This window comes from Leucopleurus acutus, assembly GCF_964270905.1.
Source record: "Leucopleurus acutus genome assembly, chromosome: X".
Classification (NCBI taxonomy): domain Eukaryota; kingdom Metazoa; phylum Chordata; class Mammalia; order Artiodactyla; family Delphinidae; genus Leucopleurus; species Leucopleurus acutus.
In genome coordinates this window covers 130,442,334-130,465,773 of record NC_139148.1, presented here as the reverse complement: position 1 = coordinate 130,465,773, position 23,440 = coordinate 130,442,334, and the positions used below count along the sequence as shown (strand labels likewise).

Here is a 23,440-nt window from a genome sequence, read left to right as displayed (position 1 = left end):
GAAGAATTGGGTCCCCAGAAAGGGGGTGGGTGGGGAAGCCTCCAGGGAGGCAGCAGGATGGGCTGGAGACCTCCGTGGCTGGCGTGGGTGGGGAAGACGAGGGGAGGCCTTGGGCGGCCAAGGAGCCCCCCGAGCCTGTGGGCACTACCGTGGGCTTCCGGCAGAGACCGGTGGGCACCTTGGCTCTTCGGAAAGAACACCGGCTGCTCCCAGGAGGGCTGGGGGGCGAAGAGGGGAGCCAGGAGGCCAGCTGGGGACTGTCAGAGTCAGAGGGAAGCGGAGGGGGCCTGGCGGTGACTGGCGACACTTGCTTCTACGTCCCTGTGCCGAGGAAAGGACTGGGAGGATGGGGTGGCATAGCTGGGGGCCTGAGGGCAGGGGCACCTTTCCCGCAGGGGTCGGGGAGGGAGGAGAGCAAGGCCTCGGAGTCCTCTTTTTCTCAGGTAGCAGAAGTCGTAGCCCTGGGCCGAGGGGAGGGCTGTGCTGGGGCACTGAAGAGACTCACAGGCGAAGGTGGGGCTGGGCATTGGGCTGCTTCTAAAGACATTTCTATTTTATTTCCAGATGTGATGCTCCAGCAAACACATAAATACAGTGGGGAAGGGGGAGGGAGAAAGGATGGCTATAAGTTAGAAGCCCAGGCGGGGAAGGAGGGAAGCGGAGGGGGCGGGGGGGGGGGGCGGGTAGGCAGCAGGGAGCCGCTCCCGCTCTCTGCCAGGTCTCCTGTGTCACCGGCTCCGTCCAGGCTCCGTCCAGGGCATTGAACTGGCAGACCCTGCTGCTGCCCAGCTCACAGGTCAGTCACCTTGTTCTCCACCAGGGCGGCAACCTGCTGCAGGCGGCAGGCCAGTTGCATCTTCTGGCCCACAGGGTCCTCCTCCAGGGCACTGATGATCTACCAGAGCAGAGGAGGCCGGCCCGCCTGAGGCCCTGGCCCTCGGCCCGCCTGAGGCCCTGGCCCTCGGCCCACCGGCCGCCCTGCCCTGGCTCCATCTCAGTAGCAGCCTGGGGAGCCAGAGCTCCCTGAGGAATCTGGACGGGTGCCGAGCCCCTTCCCCAGCCTGGGCCTTTCCTCTCCTCTGCCCAGATTGGGCCTGGACACTGCCTCTCGCCCCCGGGGAGACTCCTGGGGCCTCCCCCTGGGCTCTGGGCTGCGGGCTCTGGAGGCATGCCCCTCCCCCCCAGAGTGCCCCGGGCCTCACCTGGTCGTAGTACCTGTGGATGTGGGTGTAGAGTTCTCGCAGAGCTTCCAGACAGTGGGGAGCGGAGGTGTAATTCTAGGGGTAGCACGCGGAGGTTGAGGCCCCAGCCCGGGCCTCGAGCCAAGCCTCCCCCTTCCCCTCTGCCCCCCGCCCCCGCCCCAGGTGTGGAAGGGTGCACCCTCTGGGCCGGGCCTCACCCCCGAGAGCTCGGCCAGGGCCGAGTTCATCTCCTGGTAGCTCGCCGGAGAGCTCTGGCGAATGTCGGAGTAGTACCTGGAGGAGGGGACGGAGTTAGGGGCAGGCAGCACCCATTCCCTCATCCGTGATGCCCCGACACCTACCTCTCCACCATCTGCTTGTAGCGAGGGATCTCCCGGGCGTAGAGCAGTTTGTTCACGGGGGAATCCTGTTCTGGGCAGGGGTGGGCGTGAGCGGGAGCTGGGGAGCTCTGCCCTGGCCTTCTGACTGTGCCACTCGTGCCCCCCCAGCCCCACCCAGGGCTCTGCTCCGAGCCCCCGTGGCTCCCCCGCCAGGCTTTCCTCCTCTGCCCTCACCCGGCCCACTTTATGCTCCGAGATGGTGCAGGAGTCCATGAAGGTCTGGGCAATGACGGTGAGGACGGCGTCCACGTTGTCCGACACCCGCACGTCAAAGATGAGCTGTGGGTTCTTCAGCGTGTTCACCCAGAACCTCAAGAGCAGGCTGGGGACACGGGCCAGCCGCGGTGTGAGCAGGCTGCCCCAGCTCCCATCCTCAGCCTGGTCCCCGGCCCTGAGCTGCGTGGGGAGCTGGCCTGCGAGTCCGTGCGGGGGCAGCCGGGAACCCAGGGCGAAGGCCGCCGGGCCTGGGCTTCTGTCCCGGCCCTGCCGCCCCCGCCCTGGCAGCGTCCTCTCTGCACGGGGGCAGCAGACGAGGCACCTGTTAGTCTTCCAGATGTGTAAGGTCTCCAGGTCCTCAATGCCGTGCTTCTCGGCCAGCTCGTCCAGGAAGTCAAACAGGTACTTGACAGCGATGGGCACAGGCCGGTTCACGCTGAGGATGGCCTGGAAGGCGTCGTCCACAAACTTCTGCAGTGTGCCCTAGAAGGCAGGCGTGGGCGGTATGGGGGGGCAGGGTGTGGGCGCCTCGAAGCCGCGGCCAGCCGCGGCCTGCCTCAGTGGGTGGGGCCGCCCCGTCACCCCAGCTCCCCGGCCCACCTACCTTCATGGACAGCAGGCGGGTGAGGTAGATCTCCGGAATGGCCTTGGCCCGCGTCCGCTCCCGCTCCGGCTCCCTCAGGCTGCTGCGCCGCGCCTTCGCTGCTTCTGGCTCATCGGTGACTTTCACCAGGTGCCAGAGGCGGACCCCGCCGTCCTCACCGTCCTCCAGCGCGGGGACGTCTGAGGGCACAGAAGCCGGGCCTCAGTCCTTTGCACCCTCATGCCGCCGGCCGGGGAGGCCCAGCCTGCTTCCCTGGTGAGGTGGGGCAGGGTGGGGGGCGCCGAGGGCCGCAGGGTAAGAGAGATGTGGAGGACAGGGTGGCAGCCCAGGGGCTCGCTCGGCCCAGCACCCCACGGCCCTGGAGCTCCCCGACCCGGACGCACTGCCGCCCTCGTCCACCCCGGGCCCCTGGCTCAGCCTGGAGTTGTGGCTTCCCCGCTGGCGAGGTTTGGGGAGACCCGGACACGGCAGACGGCATGACCAGGACTCCGGCCTGCCCACCTCGAACTCGGGGGCAGGTTGGTGCGGCTGGGCCACGGGACTCACTCTGCCCAGAGGGGCAGCTCGGGGCCGGGCTCTGGGAGACGGCGCCTCCGTTGTGCAGCTGGGGAATGAGCCTCACCGTGGCTCCATCCGGGACCTGGCGGGGAGGGGAGCAGAGGCTGGGCTCCCTCCCTGGCTGACCCCGAGGCGGGAGCCTGCCCCCAGCGCCCACCTGCCCGGCACCTTGTAGTGCTGCAGGGTGTTGAGTCTCTTCCAGCGGTTCTGTGTCACTGAGGTCAGGTCCTCGTCCGACAGGGTTAGGTGACCAGCCAGGCCTGAGCGCCACTCTTGGGGGGACCCAGGGAAGCCGGTCAGCCCACGGCCTGTTCCCGTAGGGCAGAGCCGAGTGGCCACAGGTGAGAAGAGCCTCGGGCGGGGCGGGAGGGGTAGGTTCTCACCGAGGTCTAGGGCGTGCACTGAGGGCCTCTGGGAGAAGGGGGTGCCCTTGTAGACTTGGTCCAGCACCTTCTCCTTGACCTGGGTGATTGTGTCCGTGTCGAGCACCCGGGCGGGCACGCGCTGCGCCACGCTGCCCGCCGCAGCCCCACCAACCCCCGGGCCAGCCAGCACCGTCAGCGTCAGGGCCCGGAATTCCACGTCCTCCCGCAGCAGGCGGCTGTCGTTCAGGGTCCGTTTTGCCTTGCCTGTCACGGCGTCCACAGGGCCCTTGTCCACCTGGTACTGGATGGCCCGCAGGAGCACGTAGAGCGGCTCACCCGCTACCTCCTGCAACCACCAGGAAGGGCTGGCGTCAGCTGGGGGGCGGTGGGCGGTGCGGGCAGGGAGGGGCGGCCCGCTGCACGGAGCGAAGATGGACGGCAGGCAATGCCAGCGGCCTCTGCTTCACATCCAGCCGGGCAAATGTTCGTAGCCTTCCCCTCACCGACACCCCGCCCTCGAGCCCGAGGCCCCTGGGCGGAATGGGGGCGCAGATCAGTGAGGCCAGAGGCAGCAGCCCCAGAATGGCGTGAGGGGAGAGGGGCCCTCACCCTCAGGAAGGTGTAGAGACAGATGGACACCCAGTTGGTGAGCAGCTTCTCCACCATAGTCTCCGTCCTGCAGGGAGCGGGCCCCGGGTCAGAGGGGCTGCTGCAGGGCCACCCTGTGTCCAGGCTGAGGCAGGCGGTAGCAGGAGGGCAGAGCTGCTCCGCCTGGCCACCCTTTGTGCCCGGCGCCCATCTGCTTCCCCACCAGCGGCTCCGGACCCAGCCCGCCTCCCAGGGCTTCCCAGCCCCACCCACGCCAGGACAGGGCTGGGCGGAGCCAGCTCCCCTGCTGCCGGGACCGGTCAGGCCAAGGCCAACCTGCGTAGCATGAGCTTGGGGTTCTTCTGCACGTAATGGGCAGCCAGGTCTCCGAGCAGCGTCCTCACGATGTCGGTCAGGTACTCGAGCTTGCCGTGCAGCGCCAGGGACAGCAGCGAGGCCACGAGGCAGCGGTCCCGCTGGGAGAAGCTGGGCTGCTCCTCCAGGGTGTGGATGAGCTAGGCGGGAGGAGGGGGTGCTGGCACCCACCCCGGGAAGCCCCGCGCCCCACACATCCTCCCACGCCTGAGCCCACGCCTGCTGCCTGGCCCGCCCCCCGCCCCCGCGGCCCTCACCGTAAGGAGGAAGGGCTTGCTGTTGAGCAGGTTGGAGAGCTGCATGAGGCCCTGGCGCACCGGCGCGCGGCGGCCCTCTTCCCCGGGCCCCTCAAGGGCAGGCTGCAGCGGGCAGCTGCCGCGCCCGGGGAAGAAGACGCGCTCGGCGTACGTGCGGTAGTCCAGGAAGGGGATCCCGCTGGCCTCCAGGTCGCTGCTGAGGTCAGTCATCTCCGTCATCAGGTCTGTAGGCCAGGAGCCACCGAGGTGTGAGCTCAGGCCCAGGTCCGCCCTCTACCCACTCCCCACCGCCCTCTCCCGACCTGTGAACTCCTTTCGGCACTGGTCGCCTACGCCGATCTCCAGGTTCTCCAGCTGCACCAGAACCTTCTGGTAGTCCCGCAGGGCCTGCTTGCTCTTGTGCCTGCGGCCCAGGGGCCAGGTGTCAGCCATGGGACCAGAACTGCCTGGGCCGAGGCCACTGAGCCAAGATGGCCGCCTGTGCAGAGGCCCGCCGTGGGCCACCCTTTCCAAAGGTGAGGAGGGGAGTTGGCGCGGGTGCACGCGTGGCAGGGCGGCCCCCTCACCTGTACACGAGGGTCAGGAGGAGCACGGCGGCGATCGGCACGGCCACGCCCAGGCCCAGGCCCGCCTGGGCCTCCACGGGGAAGGCAGAGAGTGCGGGCTCAGCCTCGTACTGGACGGGGCCCAGCGGCAGCCGCACGTTGCCCATCTGCACCTGCGGTGGGGACGCAGGGCTCTTGAGCGCCGGCCTGAAGCGCTCCGCCCGCCCAGCCCGGCACCCGGGGCCCAGCCTCACCACGAACTGCGGCAGGGGTCTGGAGCCGTTGGTGGGCTGCGGGGCCCGCGCGGGCGGCTCGCAGTACAGGTGGGTGAGCGTGAGAGTCTTCACCAGGCACTCGCCGTCGCCGATGTGCACGCGCACCTCCTCCTTGCTGATGCCCAGGTTGAGACCCTCACCCTGGAAGCCGGATCCGGGGCCTGAGTCGAGCCACCCAGCTGGTGCCCGCAGCCCCCGCGCAGCGGTGGCCGGCAGAAGGCCTCACCTCCACGTCCAGGATGTGGCCTGGCTTGAGGCGGTAGGGGCGGGTGCGGCTGAGCGGGGCCAGGCGGGGGTTGGGCTGGTACAGGAAGTCCTGGCCCCCACTGGCGCGGGCGAAGTCCACATGCACGTTGTCCAGGGCGAAGAAGACGCGCCGGGGGCTGGCCCCGTCCGGCACTGCAGGGCTCCGGCACAGGAGGAGGCTGGACGAGTTGATGGAGCAGACGGTGGAGCACTGTGAGGCGGCGGGGCCAGGACGAGGCAGGGTGAGCCGGGGCTGCCCACTCGCTCCCAGGGACGTGGGGGCCACCCCACCCCCTCGCGGGGCACGGCGTCACCTGCTGGTGGGGCCTCACCTGCAGCAGGCCCCCCTCAAGCTGGGTGCAAGCCTGGGGCACTGCGGCGGGGGCCCGACAGCTCCCCCTGGGGGTCGGGTCCCGGGGCTGCACCGCCACAGCCGTCTCCTCCGCGGCCTCCAGCCACACGGACAGCAGGGGCCGCTCTACCACGTCCAGGCCCGTGCCCCTGACTCGGATCAGCCGCCCGCCCCTGCGCCAGGATAGCACTCAGCAGGACCAGGGGCGGCGGGCAGCCCAGTCCAGTCCTGGCTGCCCGCCCTCCCGGCAGGGTGCACAGGTTGCCCCAGGTGGATCAGGTCCTCACCCCCGGAAGCTGACGCTGGGCTCCGCCGCCACGAGCTGGGGGTCGGCGGTGTAGTGGAAGGGGCTGGCGAGCAGCGTGCGCTGGGCACGGCCGAAGACCACTCGAACCACAGCTTCTCCTGGGCTGGCCTGGGGCGTGGTGTGGCACACGATGGCCTCAGGACACACTGGCTCCCTTCTGCAGGGTGGGGAGGTGTCTGGCATCTTGGGCTCTAGCCTCAGCCCGGCCTCCCCACCAGAGGCCTGCTTTGCCTCCCTCACCAAGGGCAGAGACCCCTGGGGTGGGCACGGCAGCCGTGGACCTGGGACTTTCACGGGGGCCTTGGGGAGCCCTGAGCTCATCGCCCGCATTGTACGCAAGGGGACGCTGGGGCCCGTAGGGAGTATCCCCAGCTGACAGCGACCAGCTGGGGCCAGGAGGAGGGACTCACATACGACAGGGCTGGCTGCCCACAAAGGCACTGATGTTGCCTCCCGTCTGCAGGTGCTGCCCATGGATGGTGAGCTGGGTGCCCCCTGCCTGGGGGCCCCACTGGGGACTCAGGCTCAGCAGGACGGGGTCCTGGGGGACAGGGCAAGCTGGGGCACGTGGAGGCCCACTTCTCAGCTCTGCCTCCTGGGCCACGACTGACCCTGCTCTCCCTCCGGAAGCCCTGTGCCCAGCTTCTGCAGCCCGCAGCTCTCCTGCCAGCCGCCCTGCCCCACCAGGGGGTGCTCTTCTCTCCTCGCTGCGTCTCCTCGTCCTCTGCCGCGGCTTGCACCTCCCAGGCCCCCCTCCCCGCAGCTCTAAGCCCTAAGATCCAGTCACCTCCTTGGGGTGCTGCCCCTGCCCCTGCACCCACTGCTCCCACCCCGGGCTCTCTGGCTCCAGCAAGTCTCGAGGGCTCAGGCTGGCACCTGGAGGCATCCCTGCTCTCCCCCATCCCCTTGCCCGCAGGCATCCGGGTGGGCAGCAAGTCCTGACAGGTCTGCGTCCCCGAGTGGTCCCCCTGGCCATCCGGCGGCTGCTGCACTCACTGCTTCCGCTGCTTGCCTCCCTCCTGGACAGCGGCCGGTGGGCAGCGTCCTCACCATCCCGCCGCTGCCCACAGCCCACCGTCCACTCAGTGGCCAGAACGATCACTCGGATCGTGTGGCTTCCCTCCTGGACATGAGGTGACGCTTCCCACTAACCTTAGGTCAGGTTGGAAATCCTCACGTAGGTGTCACTGCCCTCCTGTCCCTTCTTTCTACTGCCCCCTCTGTGGGGACCACCCTGGGTGGGCACTGACCTGGTAGGTGAAGTGCTGGGTTGAGATGCCCGGTGGCCGACTCTTAACGGCCACTTGGATTGGGCCCACGGTGCCGTTGGGGGCAGGAGATGTCACACACACAATTCTGCAGAGCGAAGGCCCGATAGCTGCTCAGGACCCCCGTGGGCCGGGCCCTCGCCTGTCGGGAGCCACAGGCCGCCTGCCAGCCGCTGCCCAGAGCCCACCCCCTCCACTCCTCTCGCTGCCAGCCCCCCCCCCCCTTCCCCCGGCCTCATCTTCCTTCGGCGCATCTGACCCGGGCCCACGTTTCTTGGCTGCGAGCCTCCCTTCTCTCTGGGCGGCCAGTCTCTGAGGGCCTCCTTGGGAGGGCGTCCCTCCGCCCCCGGCTGCCGGGATGCCTCACCGGGCAGAGATGCGGTAGAGAGAGGGGTCAGGGCTGCAGGGCCGGCCAGCCACGCTCACGGCGTCCTGCACGTCGGCAAAGTCCCGGCCCAGGTTGGAGCCCAGGATGGTGAGGGCCAAGCCGCCCTCAGGGGGGCCGGTCAGGGGCTCAATCTGCAACAGGGAAGGGTGGTGATGGGATGCCCCCAACCTGCTCCTCCTATGCGGTGTCGGGAGGTGCCTGGCCAGCCGACCAGACCGAGGTGGGACACAGCTGCTAAGGGTTGGGGGCCTGGGGCAGGGCTGCGCTGACCCTGGTAAAGCTGAGACAGTGGGGGGCAGGGCGGGGCCAGGCAGACCGCGATGGGGGATGGCGGATGAGTGAGAGGCTGGGCCGTGGGGGAGGGCTGGGGGCTCACCGCGTTGATGCTGGGTGCGGGACACAGCAGCTCCACGGCCCCCGGCGGGCACAGCGGCCCGTAGCGGCAGGTGGGCCGGTCGTGGCTGCACCACAGGCAGCCCAGGCTCCCGCTGGCCGCCTGGCAGTGGCTGCAGTCGGGGTGGCCCACCGCGCAGTCGTACAGGGTCACTAGGGAAGGCCAGGCGGTGCGCTGAGGCGCCTCCCCCAGCTGCACACCCCGCCCTGCCTGCTGTGCCGCCCCCAGGCTCACCATGAAGAGTGCGGGCATTGTCCAGCCTCTGGCCCTCGCCCCGGGTGACGTAGATGGGCACCGGGAGCTCCCGCTGGGCCATGGAGGGCTGGAACTGTGGGTGGAGGGCGGGGTCAGGCCCGACCCAACTCGGGACACCCCCTGACCCCCGCCCGCCTCCTCCAGGACGCTCCTCCCAGAATGCGTGCCATTGTTCAGCCCCCCCCCCTCACCCCGCGTCTCCCAGCAGGGGCTGCGGGCGCCACGTTCCTGTGCACGCCCAGGCCTGCCCACGGCAGGCCTCCTGAGTGACGACAGGCTGAAGGGGGCGAGCCCCTGAGGGCCCGCGCGTCCAGTGGCAGGTGAGGCTATGGGGCAGCTGCCCACCTGCTGGGCCTGGCAGTGGATGAGGCCGGCGTCCCCGGCCACCTCCTCCAGGGAGGCTGGCAGCCTCTGCAGTTCTCCGGGCAGCTCCAGCCAGCAGTGGTAGGAGGCAGGCAGGCCCTGGGGGTGGGCTCTGTCAGCATCCTGGACGCTGTCAGCCGCTACCACTGCCCCTCCCCCGCTGTCGCTGTCCCCCACCCGCCGGAATGCTCACCCGGAAATGCTGAAGGTTCCTCACACGCAGGGCCAAACGGCTCTCCCAGCCCACAGGCACCAGGAGGGGGCCTACCAGGCCCTCGACCCGGGGACAAGCCCCTGGGCCCCGCACCTGGATGTCCACCTGGGGGAAGGAGACCCCTCCCTTAGCGCTTCAGGAGTCGAGGGGCCTAGGCGGGACCGGGGTAGGGCGGGCGCAAGGCGGAGGTGAAGAGAAGCCAGCAGGCTGGGCCCGCCCACCTGTTGGGCACTGTAGATGGTCCTCTCGCCCTCCGGGCAGCGTTCCCCGTACACACAGCGGCTGCTCTGGGGGCACCAGTGGCACCTCCAGCGGCTGCCCACACAAGCACTGCACCTGGGGGGACGGGGGGCCGCTCAGGTGGGGCGCCATCGGGACTCACCACCCCCACCCAGCAGCTGGGCCCGGCACTCACGGGGCAGCCGCGTCCAAGGCCTGCACGGCACCGCAGTCGTAGAAGGAGAAGTTGGCGGTAGCCACGACCACGTCCTCGAACATCAGGGCCAGGGGCAAGGTGATGTGCTCTGGGGGGCATATGGTGGTGGCAGGGGTGGCCATGTGGCTCCTGCCCCTCCGGCTCCCCCCTTGCCCCTCGCCCCGGGGGCCCCTCACCTGTGCCTGGAGGGTTATGCGGCAGCTGGTCTTGGGGAGGGGTGACGCAGGCCACGTGGGTCCCTTCCACGTGAGCCAAGCTGTCATAGTTCCCAAAGGCACAGTGGAAGTATTCGTCCACGGTGAGGGTGGGCAGCCGGGGCACAGACAAGGTGACCTGCGACGCATGCGAGGAAAGCACAGCAGGCGGGGGCCTCCTGGGGGGCCCAGCTCGCCGAGGGAGAGGGATCCAGGGCAAGGGAGGGCTGGGAGCGGAGGCAGCGGGAGAGGAGGAAGACGGGGCAGCCCCCGCCCCGGCAGGTGGCGGCAGGCGGCGGCAGGCATCTGACCTGGCCCTGCTCCTGGCGGGGATGGTGGGCCGGCAGCAGGCTCTGGATGTGCAGGCAGCGGCCGTCCTCGTAGCTCCATAGCCACTGGTTGGGCTGGGCTGCCCGCCCGCATTGGCCCTTGCGGGTACACCTGTGGGGCAGGGGCCCGTTGGGTCCCTGTGTAGGACTCAGGCTCCCTGGGTGATTTGCGGCAAGGGGCTTGGGAGGACGGCCCAGCTGGAGTGCAGCAAGCAGTGGGGGTGAAAGGGACTCTGCTCAGAGAGGAAGGGGCCAAGCGCATGAGCACGTGAACCTGACTTAGGGTTGCCGTGAGGGATTCCTGAGGCTGCTGTGAGGAGCGTGGGCTGGAGAGGAGCTGGAGTGGGCCAGGGGACACCTGAGAGAGGTGATGGAGGCCTGGCCCAGAAGGGGCTGGGGGGAGGAGAAGTGGACAGGCTGGGCAGTGGGGGGAAGGAGATGCCCACCAGATTCTCGGTTGGGCACGCAGGGCAGGATGGGGGAACTCAGCGACGGCCCTGCGTCCCACCTCAGGGACACGACCCGGCCTCCTGGCCCACCTAGAAGTGCTCCGGAAGCGGCCCCCACTCACCTGCCCTGCAGGACGCACCAGCCGCACAGGGGGTCCCGGGCCTGGAGGCAGCTGCTGCAGTCGGGGAACTGGGGGCAGGCTGCCACGGGTAAGCGGTCCACCTGGACAGGCGGCGGGGTACGGAGGTGGTGGCTGCGGGGCCTCGGGCCTCGTGTGCTCACCCCCCACCCCCGGGACAGCCCTCACCTGCTGGGAAGTCAGCACGTAGAGGTGGCTGCCGCTGCTGTCCACCAGCAGGTCGGGGCTGATGGCCGAGCCCGGGGGCCCCACTTGTTGTGAGTGGTACACCTGGCCTCGGGTGCCATTGAGGAAGACCTGGGGGGATGACAAGGGCAGGGCTGGGCCAGCCCGCCGAGCCAAGGCCCGCTCTCAAGATGGCCGCAGGCTAACCGTTCGGAGGAGGTGCTGTCCCGGCTGGGGTTCCCGGGGAGCATCCCGGCCCACAGAGCTGTCTCCCCTTCTTGCCGGCCCAGGGCGGCCAGGCTGTGCCGTGGAGGGTGGGGCAGGCCCATGGGCATCCAGCCTGCCCATGTCGCCTCCCCCAGCTAGGGGGGCAGAGCCACCCTGGGTGGGGCCCTTGGGTGCCAGGGGAGGAAGGGCAGTTGTGGAGAGACAAGCAGGTCATGAAAAGGCAAGAGTCTCCTCTTATCGGCTGGAGAAGCGGGGGCCGCCTGGGAGGCGTCCTAAGCCACACATCTGGGAACCAGCCGTCAGTGTGTGGCCTGGCTTTCCGACCTGCCAGCAGGGTACAGGCCAAGAGGTGTGGAAGGAACCCGTGGCTCACGGGGCTCCTGTGAGCCACCACAGGGCAGGAGCGCCTCCAGTCAGGCCACTGAGGCCGGGTCCAGCCTGGCAGCATTGAGGCTGGGACCGGGGGTCTGGCCGAGGCCCGCCCTGCCTTCATCAGGCCCTTACTTTATGCAGCTGGCCCTGGACGTCCCCCAGGAACGCTATCGTGTGTCCGTCTGCCTGGAGGGCTGCGACTGCGCTGATGGAGTTTCTGAGCTGCAGCAGAGGCTCTGCCTCCAGGGGCTGGCGGCCCGCAATGGGGCTCGGGGTGTGTTCGTCGCCACAGGGGTATGACTCAGGGGAGTCCTGCAGGGGCGGAGAGGGGGGATTCAATTCCTGGAAGAGGCACGAGGTACCTTCCCTGGGCCCAGATCTGCAGTCAGCCCAGGATGGCAAGGCAGCAGGCGAGAAGGGCTCAAGGTTGCACCGCAGAGAGGGAGAGACTGGCCGAAGAGACTCAGACGAGCGGGCCCCTCCTTGACATCCTCTAAAGCAGAGGTCACAGGCGATTGTCACATGAGAGCGTCCAGCTGCCCTCGGCCAGGACTACGTGTGGCAGCCCCGGCCCTGGTCAGAGAGATGCTGCAGGTCCACAGAGGGACAGGGCCGGGGTGGCAGGCCGGGCAACACGAGGCCGCGGGAGAGGCGGGAGCCGCTGCCAGGTGGCGGTGCGGAAAGCCTCAGGTGAGAGGGCAGGGGTGAGGCCCGGGCCCAGCCACTCACGGGCGGCAGGGTGACGCAGCGCGATGTGACGCCGTACTCCACGGTGGCTTCCTCCGTGCCGCCGGGGCCCCGGCCGCCCGTGGTGTAGCAAAGGCGCCGGGCCCGCTCCATGGTCGCGTCCAGGTCGGCCAGGGGAAAGGCGCACAGGGCCGCCTGCGTCCCCCTCGGGCCGGCAGCAAACGCTCCCAGTAAGGCGCCTGGGGCGAGGGAGGCGGCCTGGATGAGGCCGTGGCCCCGGCAGGTGAGGGGCACCTCCACGTAGGAGTAGAGGTTGGCATCCCCCAGGCAGACCCGAGCCACGTAGGAGCGGTACTCGGCCTGTGCCCGGGCCCCACGGCGGCGGAAGACGAAGTAGGCCGAGCGAGCGTCAGCGAGGGCCGCCACGTAGCTGTTGTTGTAGTCGGAGAGGTCGCCCACCACCAAGCGGCCCAGGCCCTCGCTGGAGAAGGGCTGTGGCCCAGCCAGCTGGCGCACGGTCAGGGGTGGCACCCCGCCCGACAGCTTGCCCGCCAGGCCCCTGGCCACCAGCAGGAGGTCCTGGCCTGGCCCGGGCACCACCAGGCCCACCGTAGCCACGCCCACGGCGTTGGCAGCCACGAACTGCCCGTCGCCGGGGTCCTCGGCCCGGTACAGCAGCTGCGCCACATCCTCGAGGCGCCGCTTCTCACACACTCCCTGCCGCACCTGCCCGCAGGCCACCAGCTCCCGGGCCCGGCTGCTCACCAGCAGCAGTTGGTTGGCGTTGTCGGTGAGCCGGGCCTGCGGGCACTCGGCCGGCTCCCGGAAGGGCACGCAGTCGGGGCTGTCGAGGACCGGGCCTGTGACGGCCACCGACTCGAGCCGCAGCGCGGGGCTGAGCTGGAAGAGGCGGTTCACCGCGCCCACGTAGAGCGCGCCCCGGCCTGGGGCCAGCGCCAAGCGGTTGAGGGTGGTATTGGGCGCTGGGAAGCGGTGTGCCCACGTCGGGGTGAGTGGTGGGCACAGCAGCGGCAGCACGAGCAGCAGGCAGGCGCCCAGTGGAGGCCGAGGCGCCATCGCGGGGCCCTGGGGGAGGCCAGGCAGGAAGGCATGAGTCAGGGCGGCTGTGGGAATGGAGGACGAGGGGGCAGGAGGAAAAGGAGAATCCAGGAGAGACAGAGACAGAAGGGGGGGAAAGAAGGACGGAGAGGCAGAGAGACAGCAGCAGAAAGCGGGGGCAGGGAGCAGCAGGGGAAGCGGAGAGGGAAAGAGTCAGAGGGAGACAGGGACGGGGGGGTGGGGGGTGGGGTGGGGGGGGTGGGGGGGTGGGGGGGTGGACACGGAGAGTCCCCAGGAGGTGGGGGCGGGGTGCACGCATGCGCGAGGAATTTCCTTCGTCTACTTTAGATGCATCTAGATTGTGGAAGGGGGCAGATCCTGAAAAGCCACAGGAACACCAACAGGACTGAGTGGCAGAGAGAGGAGAGACCACAGAAAGGAGAGCAGCGCGGAGGGTGGGGAGCGCCTTTCCCCGGGCGGTGGCGGAGGATGGTGGAGGGCGAGGGGAAAGGGGACAGGAGCCCGGAGACCAGGGCCTGAGGGCCAGCGAGGGTGGGAGAGGAAAGCTGCCCTGGGAAGCCAACGGAAGAGAGGAGAGAGCCAGACACCCCGCTGCCTGCCCCAGAGAAAGCAAGGGGCCGGTGACCAGGGCCGAGGCAGAGGAGAACAGAGGGCTGGGAGGGCCCCAGACTGAGCTGGGGGTGCTCAGAGCGGGGATGGGGGAGTTGGGGGGCACCAAGAGACAACCCAGGGTGCAGGGGGTTGGGGGAGGCCTGTCCCTTGCCCCATCAGCCCCGGCAGCCAGGGTCCACCGGGACTGGCACGGGGAGGGTTAATGTGGGGGGGGCGGGTGGAGTGAGAAGAGGACAGCCAGAGAGGGTGGGAGGGGAGAGGAGAGCTTGAAAGAAAGTCCTAGCCAGAAGCTGGGCATGGGCTCCCTTCCCCACCCATTTGGGGCCCAAGGCTGAGCCCTGAGGGAAGGGCAGGGCCCTAGCCTCCAGAGGAGGCTCCGATCCCGGGTTGGGCTGCGCCTTCCAGCTCACCTCCCGGCCAGGGGCCTTAGCACCCGCTGCCCAGCAGCCTCCTGCAGTGCCCAGGTGACACGCGCCACGAATCCCTGGGCCGTGATGGCCCCTCACGCCTCTCTCCTCCTGACCCCGGCACAGAGCCACAAGGACGGGGTAGAAGCCAGGTCCTGAGTTGAGCCAAGGTCCCGCACAGCTGGGTGTGTGGGCGCGTGCCAGCCAGGAGTGGGCCCACTGTCATTCAGCAGCCTGCCAGCTCCGGCCCCCGTGGGCGTGCCAGCTGCGGGGAGAGCTCCGAGGACGCCCCTGGGCCCTTATCTTGGGAATACAGACAGGAAGGTCAGGCCTGGCCTGGGGACAGGGCCGTTTCCTCTGGACCCTGGTATCAGTGGCAGTGTCTGCGGCGGGTGAGGGGCAGACGGCCCACAGCTGGAGGCGCAGCGCGTGGGAGCCCAGGCTCCAGGCTCCTCCACGCTCCTCACCTGCCTTCCCTGCCCCAGAGGGGGGGTCTCTGGGGACGCAGGACTCAGGCACTTACCGCAGCGAAGGGCAGCAGCAGAGGCGTCTCCCGGGGCAGTGGTGACGGGCACAGGATGGCTGTGGGGGGCATCGTCCTGAGGAGGAGGGAGACAGGCAAGGCTTGGTTCCATTCACACTCAACCCCGGGGGAGGAGGGAGGCCAGGGGGGCCGAGGCCTGGCAGCCGGGCTCCACCACAGCTGGCAGCTTTGTCAATAGTGGCCGGGCCAAGGCAGCCCTGCCTCCACGCCAACAATGTCCCCTCTGTCCAGAGGCCCAGGCCAGGGACCCGCTATCTGGTGTTCCTATCCCCATCCAGGCTGTTCTGACCAGGGGGCTCCCTGCCACTCCCCACCCCCAGAGAGACACCCCCTAGGATCTGGGGACAAAGGGACAGGGTTTCCTTCAGCCAGAAAAATGAGACCCACACAGCCAGTCCCCCACTCCCGCCCCGTGCCAGCCAGCGTGCTCCTCCCTGTGTCCCCCCGGGGTCCCTGTGAAGGGCGCAGAGTGGGCCACGGAGCCCCCCTGCGAGGGCCAGGGCCCTGCGCCCCTGCATAGCAGGCCTCACCCTCGGTAGCCTTGGCGCCTGGCTGGAGGGGAGTCCTGACCCTCAATGCCTGCGTTTGTCCAGGCGGGGGGCAGGGGAGAGACTGGCCAAGGCAGCCCGCCTGGGAGACCTTCTCCCCTCACGCCCCCCCACCCCCAGGGACTGGCAAAGTCGTGCCAGGTACAGTCTGGTGCCAGCGGAGGATGCTTCTGGAGGGAGCTGAGGCATAGAGGATGCACGGGAGGGGGTGGGAACCCAGCCCTTAGCCCACAGCCCACCCAGCCCTTAGCTTCAGACTTGGCAACTGGTCGCAGGCTGTCCCCCTCCCGCTCGCTCGGGGAAATACCATCCCAGGATGGGTCTGGATCTCCCCCTTCACGTGTGGGGTGGGGAGGGGAGTGGCAGCCAGCAGCCGGCTCCTCTGCCTCCCTCAGAGGGCACCGTCCGCACACCAGGCGGCAGGGCTCAGGCCGTGACCCGAGGTGCGGGAACAGGTGTGCTTGAGTCAGGCTCCCCGTTTCCTCCACAGGGTGCGGTAGCAGCAGGCAGGCTCCAGGGTGAGGTGACAGCCACAGGGCTCGCTGCCACCTGGCTGGGCCAGTTGGGTGGCTGTAGGAGTGGGGAGCCAGGCGGGCCGCTTCCCTACCCCGTGCCCTGCCCCGTGGCCAGAGGCGCCAGCTCTCACATTTGGGGGCAGCAGCCGCAGCCCTACCTCCCAGCGCCAGGGCCACCCATTGGCCAGGACTGGGGGGATCCGTGCCCCCAGGCATCAGGAGGTGTCGTCGCAGGACTTGGTCTGGCACCTAAGCGCTTTTGCCTTATTCGGGCTAGTCGGCCTGTGGACCCCTGGCTTCTCCTGGCTCCCAGGCGGCGCCCCCCACCCCGACCCGGCGGCCCCTGCACCCCGCGCCCTAGCCAGCCCCGGCTCCTGCCTACCTGAGCGGGCCGCCGGCCGGGCCGAGGAGCAGCTGGCGGTGCCAGGAGTGCGTCCCGGAGGAGCCCCAGTCTCCCTCCCCACAATGCAATGGCTCCCAGCCCGAGTTGTCCTGGGTGCCCCGGGAAGCCCAGCCCCTCCGCGCCCACCCCTTTGCCCGACGGCGCAGGGCAGGGCACTGCTGCCCTCTGCCGGCCTCGGTGGGCATGGCAGAGGGCCGGCCGCGCACCTGCCCGGAGGAGGTGAGAGGGGGCGGTGCCATCCCATGGGGAGGTGGGGGCAGGCGGGCATTCCATAGCCTTCCATGAAGTGCCCTGACTGAGCGCCAGACTTGGCCCTGGCACTGGCACCGTTCAGAGACAAAGCCCACAGCCACCTGCCCCAAGAGTCTCCCGGGTCTCAGGGGCAGAACTACTTGCCAACAGATGAGACCCCACTGCCAGGACAGCCCATTTGTGGAGGGCACTGTGGGTCACCAAGGAGGGGGAGTCAAGTCTAGGGCCGCTCAGGGCATCATGGAGAGCATCACAGAGGAAGTGAAGTTTAAGCTGACCTTGAACCACACCGTGCTACTCCTACTGTCATCCTCCAATGTACCAGGGCTGGTCTAAGTGTTCTGTGGACGTGAACTCATTCAGTCCTTCCAATGACCCCAGAGCGGGTGCAGTTATTTCCCCTGGTTCACGGGTGGGGAGACTGAGGCTCGCAAGGTTAGGAAACTTGCACAAAGTCACAGGGCTAATAAGTGGTAAGGCTAAGAGTCAACCGCGGGTCCCTGCCCTTAACCATCAGGCACGAGGCCCTGAACCATGAAGGGCAGCAGGCATTGGGCAGGAAGGGAGATGGGGACTGGCCGAGGCCAAGCCTGCAGGTTACACGCCCACAGGGCATTTTCTCCTACCTGGAGCACAAGTTGGTCGAGGTGAGCTTCGAGGCTGCGGAGGGCTGGCAAATGGCTTTGCATTTGAACAAGCGCAAGCTGGTGGCCCAGGGGTGGAGAGCATGGGGGAAACCTGGGTCGGGGGGGCTGTAGGTGTGGAGAGGGGGAGCAGGACCCAGGAGACGTGGCGGTGGACAGGGTGTAGGCGGCGAACGCAGAAGGATCCAGGAGATCTCTGGGCTCTTTCTGCTGGGGCATCACTCCCTATGGAGCACGGGTGCCAGTGGAGGGGAGGACTGAGGGGCCCACAAGGCAGGAGGAGGTGGCCAATGGAGCTGGTGGGGTCTTAGCGTAAGAAGCTTGGCTCAGGGTGAAGAGCACTGGGGGTGGGTGGGAGTCACAAGAGGGAACTGGGAGACGAGGGGCGTCAGGGGAGGCGAGCGACCCAGAACCTGAAGGCCTAGCAGATCCAGAGGGCTACACCCCCCTCCCCCAAGGGGGAAGGCCAAATGCCCAAGAAGGGGCCAGGGAAGCTCCGGGAGAGGCAGGCTGTCGGGAGAGTGATGGGGGAGGGTCTCTGAACACTAAGACTGGAAGGACTGTCCCCCCCCATGGCCAGCTGGGCCCCTCCCCTCCACCGTGTCCCTCCTCAGCCTCCACCCCAGCACACACGTGTCCTTGGTGGCTTCGGGAAAGACAGACGCCTTCAGTCCCAGCGCTGGGAACATTTGTCCTACCTTTCCACAGAAGAAAATAAATCTGTCTCCAGGCAACACAATTTTTAATAAGTATGTATGTGTATGGCCTGCAAGGGCCGTGTCCACCGGTCCCAGGCAGAAGACAGGCAGCCCCTAGTCTGAAGTCAGTGGCAACGGTGAAGGACCTTTGCAAGCTTTGTGAGTTTTAACATCTTACACAAAGGGAATCGTGTTGTTTTCCTTCTGCCAATGGCTCCTTCCCCTCGCAGCTGGCCTTTGGAGATGTATCTGTGCCGATCCATGTGGATGGCCCATTCGTCCAGCTGCATGGGATCCTTCCATCAGTATCCCTGAGAGGGGTGGGGAGGCGGCCTTGCTGAGGGCGGGGTTCTCTAGATGCCGGAAGGGGACTCGCCGGGTCATAGGGCACGTGCGCTCCGAGTTTGCCAGGGGTGGAGGAATTGCTTTCCAAGCTGGTGGCCCACACGACACTCCCACTGCCACTGTATAGACATTTATTTCTGTTTCTCCTCATCTTCACCAGTACTTGGACTTAGTACTTTTACTTTGTGTTTCGTACTTTCGGTCAATACAATGGGTGTGAAATGGTGATGCCTTGCTGGACTTCGTTTTGGCTGCGTTGGGTCTTCATTGCTGCGTGTGGGCTTTTCTCTGGTTGCGGCGAGTGGGGGCTGCTCTTCGTTGCGGTGCGTGGGCTTCTCATTGTGATGGCTTCTCTTGTTGTGGAGCACGGGCCGTAGGCGCGTGGGCTTCAGTAGTTGTAGCACGCGGGCTCAGTAGTTGTGGCTTGTGGGCTCTAGAGCGCAGGCTCAGTAGTTGCGGCGTGCGGGCTTAGTTGCTCCGCGGCCTGTGGGATCTTCCCAGACCAGGGCTCAAACCCGTGTCCCCTGCGTTGGCAGGTGGATTCTTAACCACTGTGCCACCAGGGAAGTCCCCCCGTCTTATTTTTTATTTTAATGTTTTAATTGAAGCATAGTTGATTTACAATGTTGTGTTAATTTCTGCTGTTCAGAAAAGTGACTCAGTTATACACATATATAGATTCTTTTTTATATTCTTTTCCGTTATGGATTATGGCAGGATGTTGAATGTAGTTCTCTGTCTATCCCTGCTTTACTTACTACAGCTTGAAAAGCAAGCCTTGATACCGGGAGGGGGTCATCATCTTTCAAAATTCTGTCACCTATTCTAGGCCCTTTAGTTTTCCTTAGAAGTTTCAAAAACAGCTTGTCAAGTTCCAGGAAACACCGTTGGGATTTTTTTGAAGAGGTAAATGGAGATTTTGTTGAATTTTTGTTGAATCCCTTTGAAGACTAGTCATCTCTAAAATATCATTTCCCCATCTCTGAGCATAGCATCTCTCTCTAGTTATTAAGATCCTTTCAGTACATTTTCCCCTAAGGACTTGAACATCACGTGTTTGGTAGAGCTGTCACTAGGGACTTGCTTTTTAAAAAATATTTACTTATTTATTATTTGTTTGGCTGCGTCGGGTCTTAGTTGCCGCGTGAGGGATCTTTGTTGTGGCATGGGGGATCTTTTAGAAGCGGCATGCGGGATCTAGTTCCCTGACCAGGGATCGAACCCAGGCCCCCTGCATTGGGAGTGCAGAGTCTTAGCCACTGGACCACCAGGGAAGTCCCAGGACTTGCTTTTTTATGGCATTATAAATGCTATCTTCTTAATTCACTTTCTGATTGTGCTGCTGGTACATAGAAACACAACTGACTTTTTAAAAAATTGAAGTACAGTTGATTTACAATATTGTGTTAGTTTCCGGCGTACAACAAAGGAAACAGAATTGACTTTGGCGTATGCATTTTGTCTCAAGCAACCTCATAAATGCTTGTATTAGGGCTAATAATTCTTTGTGGATTCTTTTTGTGGATTCTTTTTATGTTTTTCCAAGGAAGGTGACTTTTTTTAAAAATTTATTTATTTATTTGGTTGCGCTGGGTGTCAGTTGTGGCAGGCGGGCTCCTTAGTTGCGGCTTGCCAGCTCCTTAGTTGCGGCACGTGAGCTCTTAGTTGCGGCATGCGTGTGGGATATGGTTCCCTGACCAGGGATCAAACCCAGGCCCCCTGCACTGGGAGTTCGTAGTCTTATCTACTGTGCCACCAGGGAAGTCCCCTGTGGATTCTTTTTGGTTTTCTACTTACACAGTCATGCCATCTGGGAGGAATGACTGTTTTGTTTCTTCTTTTCCAGTCCTTTTAACTACAGTTTCTTTTTCTCACTTTACTTCCCTGGACAGTACAAGGTTGAATGGAAGCAAAGAGAATATTCTTAAGGTTTCATCATTAATTAAGATGTTTGCAGACACCCTTATGAGATTAAGGCAGGTCCCTTCCAGTCCTAGTTTGCTATATGTTGAATTTTATCAAATGCATTCAGAAAAAGCACGGAGTTGATGACAGAATGTTCCTCCTCTCATCAGTTAATGTGTTCAGTTGTGTTAATTGATTATCTAATGTTAAACCACCCTTGCATTTTCTGGGCTAAACTCAACTTTGTCGTGGTGTATTGGCTGGATTGGTTTTGTTGTTGTTTTTGGAGCATGTCCTCTTTTTCTGTTCCCTGGAACAATTTATCTAAGACGAGGGTTATCAGTTCCTTAAAGGCTTGATGGAATACATCTGTAAAACTATCTAGGCCTTCCTTGTTTTTGCAGCCACCAGCCCCTCTATCCATACATTTTAAATTACATTGCCGATTTCTTTAGTAATTATGGGACTGTTCAGGTTTTCTGTTTCTTCTTGAGTCAATTTTTTTTATTGTGGTCAAAAATACATAACAAAGTTTACCATCTTAACCATTTTTAAGTGTACAGTTAAGCAGTGCTAGGTACACTCACATTGTTGTGAAACGGATCTCCAGAACTTTTTCATCTTGCAAAACTGAAATGCTATATCCATTAAGCAACTCTGCTTTTCCCCGGCCCCTGGCACCCACCCTTCTACTTTCTGTGTCTATAAATTTGGCTATTCTAGGGACCTCACATAGGTGGAATCATGCAATATTTGTCTTTTGTGACTGACTTATTTCACATAACATAATGTCATCAAGGGTCACCCATGTTGTAGCATCTGGCAGGATTTCCTTCCTTTTAAGGAGGAATAATATTCCATTTTGTGTATAGACCACATTTTGGTCATCCTTTCGTCAGTCAATGGACACTGAGATTGCTTCTACCTCTTGACTGTCGCGAATGGTGCTGCCATGAACATGGATGTGTAAATAGCTCTGCTTTCGATTCTGTTAGCTATATACTCAGAAGTGGGATTGCTGGATCGCATGGTAGTTCTATACTTAATTTTCTGAGGAACTTCCTTACCATTTTCTATGGCAGTTGCACCATTTTACAATCCCACCAACAGTGCACAAGACTTCTAATTTCTCCACATTCTTGACACTATTTGATGTTTTCTGGGTTTTTTTGGTTTTTTTAAAAAAATAGTAACCATTCTAATGGGTGTCAGGTAATTTATTGTGGTTTTGATTTACATTTCTTGATGATTAGTGATGTTGAGCATGTTTTCATATGCTTGTTGGCCACTTGTATATCATCTTCGGGGTAATGTCTATTCAAGGCCTTTGCACATTTTTTAAATCTTTTTTTTTTAAATTAATTTATCTTTGGCTGCGTTGGGTCTTCGTTGCCACGCACAGGCTTTCTCTAGTTGCGGCGAGCGGGGGCTACTCTTCGTTGCGGTGCGTGGGCTTCTCATTGTGGTGGCTTCTCTTGTTGCGGAGCATGGGCTCCAGGCTTGCGGGCTTCAGTAATTGTAGCCCGCGGGTTCAGTAGTTGTGACTCTCGGGCTCTAGAGCGCAGGCTCAGTAGTTGTGGCGCATGGGCTTCTTTGCTCCACGGCACGTGGGATCTTCCCAGACCAGGGAAGATCGAACCTGTGTCCCCTGCATTGGCAGGCGGATTCTTAACCACTGTGCCACCAGAGAAGTCCCTTTGCACATTTTTAAATCAGGTAATTGGATTTGTTGTTGTTGAGTTGTAGGAGATCTTTGTATATTCTGGGTATTAACCCTTTATCAGATATGTGACTTATATTTTCTCCCGTTCTGTAGGAGGCCTTTTTACTCTGTTTGTTGTATCCTTTGTTGCTACACGTGTCCCTACTGTCAACCAGAAGACAATATTCCCAATGACTCCGAAGCCCCCATATACCCTGTTCCTCCCTTGACATAAGCAACCACTAGCCTTTCCTTACTTTTCTTACTTGTCCCATATATGCATCATCTCTAAACAATATATTTTATATTTTTAGAATTTATATAAATGGAATCATACTGGATGTATTTTTCTGTAGCCTGTTGCTTTAGTTCCATATTACATTTGCTGAATGGTTTTCCATCATATGACTGCAACATAGTTTGTTTATTCACCTGTTAATGGACACCTGGGTTTTTTCTGGCTTTTGCTTATTATAAACAATGCTGCCTGTGAACGACCTGTATGTGTAATCTGGGGTATTTGTGAAGGACATTCTCTAGGGTGTGCCCAAGAGTGACCTTTTTAGGCCATAAATACGTACATCTTTAATTCTACTAGATAACACCAAATTGTTTTCCAGAGTGGCTGTACAAGTTTGTATAGCACCACAGTGTATGACTTCCTGCTACTCCATATCAATGGCGACACTTACTATTGTCTGACTTTTTCATTTCTATCAGTCAGTGGATGGGAATAAAAAGATATATCACTGTGGCTTTAATCTGCATTTCCAAAGACCCTCTGTTCTAACTTGCCAGGGAATAAAGTCTGGTCTTCTGCATGAGGTGGGGTAAAGTTGTGAGCATCTAGCAGCTTCATATATATAAAGCTGATATATATATATAATCGAAATATATGTGATCTAGCAGCCTCTTGCACAGGTGTCCAAGCTCCCATGCTCAAGCCAGAGTCTCTCATTACGTTGGAAAGGGCTATGGTATCCGTGGTCTTACCCCTCTTTTCCTCTCCTTTCATTCTTGCCAGAGCCTTGTGTCTATTTTACTAATTTCAAAGAACCAACTTTTGGTTTTCTTGATCTTTGTTTTTTCTATTTCATTAATTTCTGCTGGCTTTGTGATTTCCTTCCTTCTACTTTCTTTGGGTTCATTCTACTGTGGTTTTTCTAACTTCCTGGGTTGGGGCTCAGCTTACTTTTTTCAGGCTATACATTTACTCTTAAGTACTGCTTGAGCTACACTCCACACGTTTTCAAATGTCGCGTTTCATTGTTGTTCAGTTCTAACATTTTTTTAGATTTTCATTATATTTCTTCTTGGACCAATCAGTTATTGGGAAGTGTATTTTTAAATTTAAATTTGTAAATTTAAATTTTCAAACATATGGGAGGACTTAATTTTAGCTTTATTATCCATTTATGATTTTATTCTATTGCAGTTTGAGAACACGATCTGTATGATACCCATTCTTCTAGCATTTGCTGAGATTTGTTTTGTGGCTGCGAACATGGTGGGTTTTATTAAGTGTTCAAGGTGAACTTGAAGTGTGTAGTCTCTAGTTCTGGGATGTCTGTTAATCAAGTGTGTTCAGTTTGTGCTATATTCTTCCTATTTTTGTCTGCTTGAGCTACCAATT

General features: G+C 62.4%; 1 protein-coding gene across 1 annotated transcript; it reads right to left on the bottom strand.

The window, feature by feature from the left end:
- Nucleotides 1-790: 790 nt before the first annotated feature.
- On the bottom strand, nt 791-13,232 carry PLXNB3 (plexin B3; the record flags this gene model as incomplete). The annotated part of the gene is made up of 34 exons (XM_082864851.1): nt 12,195-13,232; nt 11,598-11,777; nt 10,869-10,997; nt 10,683-10,783; nt 10,094-10,223; nt 9,765-9,921; nt 9,568-9,676; nt 9,374-9,488; nt 9,132-9,257; nt 8,921-9,037; nt 8,555-8,648; nt 8,303-8,472; nt 7,906-8,057; nt 7,521-7,626; nt 6,681-6,811; nt 6,251-6,427; nt 5,944-6,136; nt 5,592-5,822; nt 5,345-5,506; nt 5,112-5,263; nt 4,848-4,948; nt 4,546-4,769; nt 4,250-4,428; nt 3,935-4,001; nt 3,344-3,671; nt 3,129-3,232; nt 2,949-3,042; nt 2,403-2,581; nt 2,121-2,281; nt 1,757-1,904; nt 1,544-1,608; nt 1,400-1,475; nt 1,203-1,277; nt 791-895 (listed from the first exon to the last, which is right to left on the bottom strand). Exons 1-34 carry the CDS (start codon nt 13,227-13,229, stop codon nt 791-793), a joined length of 5,673 nt encoding a protein of 1,890 aa, XP_082720977.1. The 5' UTR covers nt 13,230-13,232.
- Nucleotides 13,233-23,440: the final 10,208 nt, after the last annotated feature.